Source organism: Stegostoma tigrinum, chromosome 41 (assembly GCF_030684315.1).
Source record: "Stegostoma tigrinum isolate sSteTig4 chromosome 41, sSteTig4.hap1, whole genome shotgun sequence".
In the NCBI taxonomy this organism is placed as follows: domain Eukaryota; kingdom Metazoa; phylum Chordata; class Chondrichthyes; order Orectolobiformes; family Stegostomatidae; genus Stegostoma; species Stegostoma tigrinum.
In genome coordinates this window covers 15,741,990-15,747,989 of record NC_081394.1, presented here as the reverse complement: position 1 = coordinate 15,747,989, position 6,000 = coordinate 15,741,990, and the positions used below count along the sequence as shown (strand labels likewise).

Below are 6,000 nucleotides of genomic sequence, written 5' to 3'. Positions count from 1 at the left end.
TTACAGCCTGAGGTTCAGTACCCCTTACAGCCCGAGGGACAGTACCCCTTACAGCCCGAGGTTCAGTAACCCTTACAGCACAGCCCGATGGACAGTCCCCATTACAGCTTGGGGGACAGTCCCCCTTACAGCTCAAGGGACAGTCCCCCTTACAGCACCGTCCGAGCGTCAGTCCCCATTACAGCTCGAGGGACAGTACCCCTTACAGCCCGAGGGTCAGTCCCCCTTACAGCCCGAGGGACATTCCTCACTACAGGCCGAGGGCCAGTCCCCCTTAAAGCCCGAGGGGCAGTCCCCATTACAGCCCGAGAGACAGTCCCCCTTACAGCCCGAGGGTCAGTCCCCATTACAGCACGGCCTGAGGGACAGTCCCCATTACAACCCGAGGGTCAGTCCCCATTACAGCCCGAAGGACAGTGCCCATTACAACTATGAGGGACAGTCCTCATTGCAACATGGCCTGAGGGACAGTCCCCATTACAGCATGGCCCAAGGGACAGTCCCTATTACAGCCAGAGGGACAGTCCTCATTACAGCATGGCCAAGGGACAGTCCCCATTACAGCCCGAGGGTCATTCCCCATTACAGCCCGATGGACAGTCCCCATTACAGCATGAGGGACAGTCCCCATTACAGCATGAGGGACAGTGCCCATTACAGCATGGCCCGAGGGACAGTCCCTATTACAGCCTGAGGGACAGTCTCCATTACTGCATGAGGGACAGTGCCCATTACAGCATGGCCCAAGCGACAGTCCCCGTTACAGCATGACCCGAGGGACAGTCCCTATTACAGCCAGAGGGACAGTCCTCATTACAGCATGGCCAAGGGACAGTCCCCATTACAGCCGGCGGGTCAGTCCCCATTATAACCCGAGGGTCATTCCCCACTACAGCCCGAGGGACAGTCCCCATTACAGCATGAGGGACAGTGCCCATTACAGCATGGCCCGAGGGACAGTCCCCATTACAGCACGACCCGAAGGATAGTCCCTATTACAGCACGGCCCGAGGGATAGTCCCCATTGCTGCCTGAGAGACAGTCCCCATTACAGCACAGCCTGAGGTACAGACCCCATTACAGCCTGAGGGTCAGTCCCCATTACAACACAGCCTGAGGGCTGGTCACCATTACAGCCCGAGGGACAGTCCCTATTACATCCCGAGGGACTGCCCCCATTACAGCCTCAGGGACAGTCCCCATTACAGCCCACCGGACCGTCCCTATTACAGCCCAAGGGACAGTCCCCCTTACAGCCCACGGGACCGTCCCTATTACAGCCCGAGGGACAGTCCCGATTACAGCCTTAGAGATTACAGGCACACTGACTGTTCCCCTGCATGGTTACAATCATAGCAAATGTAACCCAGCACAGCCACAGATCTGCTGAATATTCCTCCGGACACATATAGGCACTCTGACTGTTCCACAGCAAGGCTACAAACAAACCCACAGTTCCCTCGCACAGTTACAGATATGCCAACTATTTCTCAGCACGGTTACAGACACACTGACTGTTCCTCAGCACGGTTACAGGTACACCGACTGTTCCACAGCACATGAACGGACATGCTTGCTGTTCCCATGTGTGCTTACAGTCTTGCCAAATGTTCTCCACCACAACTACAGACACACCGACTGTTCCCCTGCAAGGTTACAGATATACCAAATGTAACCCAGCACAGCTACAGATATGCCAAATGTTCCTCAAGACGTTTACAGACACACCGACTGTTCACCGGCACGGTTACAGACACACCGACTGTTCCCTGGCACGGTTACAGACACACCGACTGTTCAATGGCACGGTTACAGACACGCCGACTGTTCACTGGCACGGTTACAGACATACCGACTGTCCCCCAGCACGGTGACAGACATACTGACTGTTCCCCAGCACGGTTACAGACACACCGACTGTTCCCCGGCACGGTTACAGACATACTGACTGTTCCCCGGCACGGTTACAGACATACTGACTGTTCCCCAGCACGGTTACAGACACACCGACTGTTCCCCGGCACGGTGACAGACATACCGACTGTTCCCCGGCACGGTTACAGACATACTGACTGTTCCCCGGCGCAGTTACACACACTCTCCGCCCTCCCCTACCTCCCACCTCTGTGATAGGGTTTGGATTGCTTACCTGGGTAAATCCAAGCTTGATGCGCCGCTGTTTAAAGGTTCGAGCAAACTGTTCAAGCTCTTCCAAGTCGCTGGGCTCCTCGGGATGTGATGGGGCCTCCACACCTTTGGTCGTCTGTGTCTGGGGGATACCCTGCAGTTGGGGCTCATGGGCAATGGACCCGGGGAGGCCTGGCCGAGTCACTGCCTGAAAAAACACACATTCTGCAAAATTAAATGCTGTCCCAGTGAGGAAATGCTGCTTAATATTCACACTCTCTGCAGGGAGGGTCTCAGTAGCATGAGATCCCCCTGATACAGTCATAGAGTCATACAGCATGGCAACAGACCCTTCGGCCCAACCAGTCTGTACTGGCCATAATCCCAAACTAAACTAGTCCCACCTGCCTGTTCCTGGCCCATATCCCTCCAAACATTTCCTATTCATGCACTTATCCAAACGCCTTTTAAAGATTGTAACTGTACCCACATCCACCACTTCCTCTGGAAGTTCATTCCGGAGGCCCATTCCCTATGTAAGAAAAACCGGCCCCTCTCTTTTTTAAATGTTTCTCCTCTCACCTTAATAATATACTCCCCCAGCCTTGAAATCCCCTACTCTAAGGTAAATACCCTTATCATCAAGTTATCCATGCTCCTCATGAATTTATAAACCTCTATAAGGTCACCCCTCAGCCTCCTGTGCTGCAGGGAAAAATCTCCCAATCTATCCGGCCTCTCATTACAACTCAGTCCCAGCAACATCCCGGTAAATCTTTTCTGAACCCCCTCCACCCTAATAAAATCCGCCTTGTAACTGGGAGACCAGGACTGGGCACAGTATTCCAGAAAATGTCTCACCAGTGTTCTGTACAAACTCAGCTCAACATCACATCCTAACTCCTGTGCTCAGTGGGTCACGGCAATGAAGTATGCCAAACACCTTCTTACCTCATCGCTCCGCCCACAGCCTCCACAGCCAGCAACTCCAGAGGAGACAGCCACACTGAGCCCTGCCGCATGTTCACCATCCCCCCAGACCTCCCACTGACTGAGGACGAACGGTCAGTCCTCAGTAAGGGACTCACCTTTGTCCCCCTACAACCACACATCAACGAATACCAGTCATGGTTGGACATAGAACAGTTTTTCCGCCGCCTTCGCCTCCATGCCTACTTCTTCAACCGGGAGCCTAACCCTCCCTCCACTGACCCCTTCACCCTCTTCCAACACAAGTCCTCCTCCTGGACACCACCCCCAGGCCTCCAACCCTCCCTCGACCTCTTCATCTCCAACTGCCGTCGAGACATTAACCGCCTCAACCTCTCCACCCCTCTCATCCACTCCAACCTCTCCCCCGCAGAACGGGCAGCCCTCCGCTCCAACCCCAACCTCACCATCAAACCCGCAGACAAGGTTGGCGCAGTGGTAGTATGGCGCACTGACCTCTACATCGCCGAGGGCAGACGCCAACTCTCCGACACCACCTCCTACCGCCCCCTCGATCATGACCCCACACCCGAGCACCAAACCATCATCTCCAACACCATTCATGACCTCATCACCTCAGGGGACCTCCCACCCACAGCCTCCAACCTCATTGTTCCCCAACCCCGCACAGCCCGTTTCTATCTCCTTCCCAAAATCCACAAACCTGCCTGCCCTGATTGACCCATCGTCTCAGCCTGCTCCTGCCCCACCGAACTCATCTCCACCTATCTGGACTCCATTTTCTCCCCTTTGGTCCAGGAACTCCCCACCTACGTCCGTGACACCACCCACGCCCTCCACCTCCTCCAGGACTTCCAATTCCCTGGCCCCCAACACCTCATATTCACCATGGACGTCCACCTGCACCTGCATTCCGCATGCAGATGGCCTCAAGGCCCTCCGCTTCTTCCTGTCCCGCAGGCCCGACCAGTCCCCCTCCACCGACACCCTCAACCGTCTAGCCGAACTCGTCCTCACCCTCAACAACTTCTCTTTCGATTCCTCCCACTTCCTACAGACTAAGGGGGTGGCCATGGGCACCCGCATGGGCCCCAGCTATGCCTGCCTCTTTGTAGGTTACGTGGAACAGTCCCTCTTCAGCACCTACACAGGCCCCAAACCCCACCTCTTCCTCCGTTACATTGATGACTATATCGGTGCCGCCTCTGGCTCCCCAGGGGAGCTCGAACAGTTCATCCACTTCACCAACACCTTCCACGCCAAACTTCAGTTTACCTGGGCCACCTCCAGCACATCCCTCACCTTCCTGGACCTCTCAGTCTCCATCTCAGGCAACCAGCTTGTAACTGATGTCCATTTCAAGCCCACCGACTCCCACAGCTACCTAGAATACACCTCCTCCCACCCACCCTCCTGCAAAAATTCCATCCCCTATTCCCAATTCCTCCGCCTCCGCCGCATCTGCTCCCACGATGAGGCAATCCACTCCCGCACATCCCAGATGTCCAAGTTCTTCAAGGACCACAACGTCCCCCCAAAGTGGTCGAGAACGCCCTTGACCGCATCTCCCGCATTTCCCGCAACACATCCCTCACACCCCGCCCCCGCCACAACCGCCCAAAGAGGATCCCCCTCATTCTCACACACCACCCCACCAACCTCCGGATACAACGCATCGTCCTCCGACACTTCCGCCATCTACAAGCCGACCCCACCACCTAAGACATTTTTCCATCCCCACCCTTGTTGGCTTTCCAGAGAGACCACTCTCTCCGTGACTCCCTTGTTCGCTCCACACTGCCCTCCAACCCCACCACACCCGGCACCTTCCCCTGCAACCGCAGGAAATACTACACTTGCCCCCACACCTCCTCCCTCACCCCTATCCCAGGCCCCAAGATGACTTTCCATATTAAGCAGAGGTTCACCTGCACACCTGCCAATGTAGCATACTGCATCCAATGGATCCGGTGTGGCTTCCTCTACATTGGGGAAACCAAGCGGAGGCTTGGGGACCGCTTTGCAGAACACCTCCGCTTGGTTTGCAATAAACAACTGCACCTCCCAGTCGCAAACCATTTCCACTCCCCCTCCTATTCTTTAGATGACATGTCCATCATGGGCCTCCTGCAGTGCCACAATGATGCCACCCGAAGGTTGCAGGAACAGCGACTTATATTCCACTTGGGAACCCTGCAGCCCAATGGTATCAATGTGGACTTCACCAGCTTCAAAATCTCCCCTTCCCCCACCGCATCCCAAAACCAGCCCAGTTCGCCCCCTCCCCCCACTGCACCACACAACCAGCCCAGCTCTTCCCCTCCACCCACTGCATCCCAAAACCAGTCTAACCTGTCTCTGCCTCCCTAACCTGTTCTTCCTCTCACCCATCCCTTCCTCCCACCCCAAGCTGCACCTCCATCTCCTACCTACTAACCTCATCCCACCTCCTTGACCTGTCCGTCTTCCTTGGACTGACCTATCCCCTCCCTACCTCCCCACCTATACTCTCCTCTCCATCTATCTTCTTTTCTCTCCATCTTCGGTCCGCCTCCCCCTCTCTCCCTATTTATTCCAAAACCCTCACCCCATCCCCCTCTCTGATGAAGGGTCTAGGCCCGAAACGTCAGCTTTTGTGCTCCTGAGATGCTGCTTGGCCTGCTGTGTTCATCCAGCCTCACATTTTATTATCTACGATTCTCCAGCATCTGCAGTTCCCATTATCACCTTCTTAACCACCTTATCTATACGTGGCACAAACTTCAAACAATTATGTACCTGAACCCTGAGCTCTCTCTCTCTTCTAAAACACTACCCAATGTCACCCACCCTCTCTCCATTACCTCACTCACTCTCTCCCCAATGCCCTTCACTCTCTCACAAGCAATCCACTCCCTTCTTCTCTAATGGATATTTGCCCCA

General features: G+C 55.1%; 1 protein-coding gene across 4 annotated transcripts in view; it reads right to left on the bottom strand.

Moving 5' to 3' along the window:
* pou2f2b (POU class 2 homeobox 2b) overlaps positions 1–6,000 on the bottom strand; it is a 500,776-nt gene that overhangs the window by 20,874 nt on the left and 473,902 nt on the right. For all 4 annotated transcript variants that reach the window (XM_059641378.1, XM_059641376.1, XM_059641379.1 and 1 more), the window contains one exon: positions 2,150–2,335. In XM_059641378.1, the coding sequence (XP_059497361.1) occupies positions 2,150–2,335 (186 nt within the window). The remainder of the gene's footprint in view (positions 1–2,149; positions 2,336–6,000) is intronic.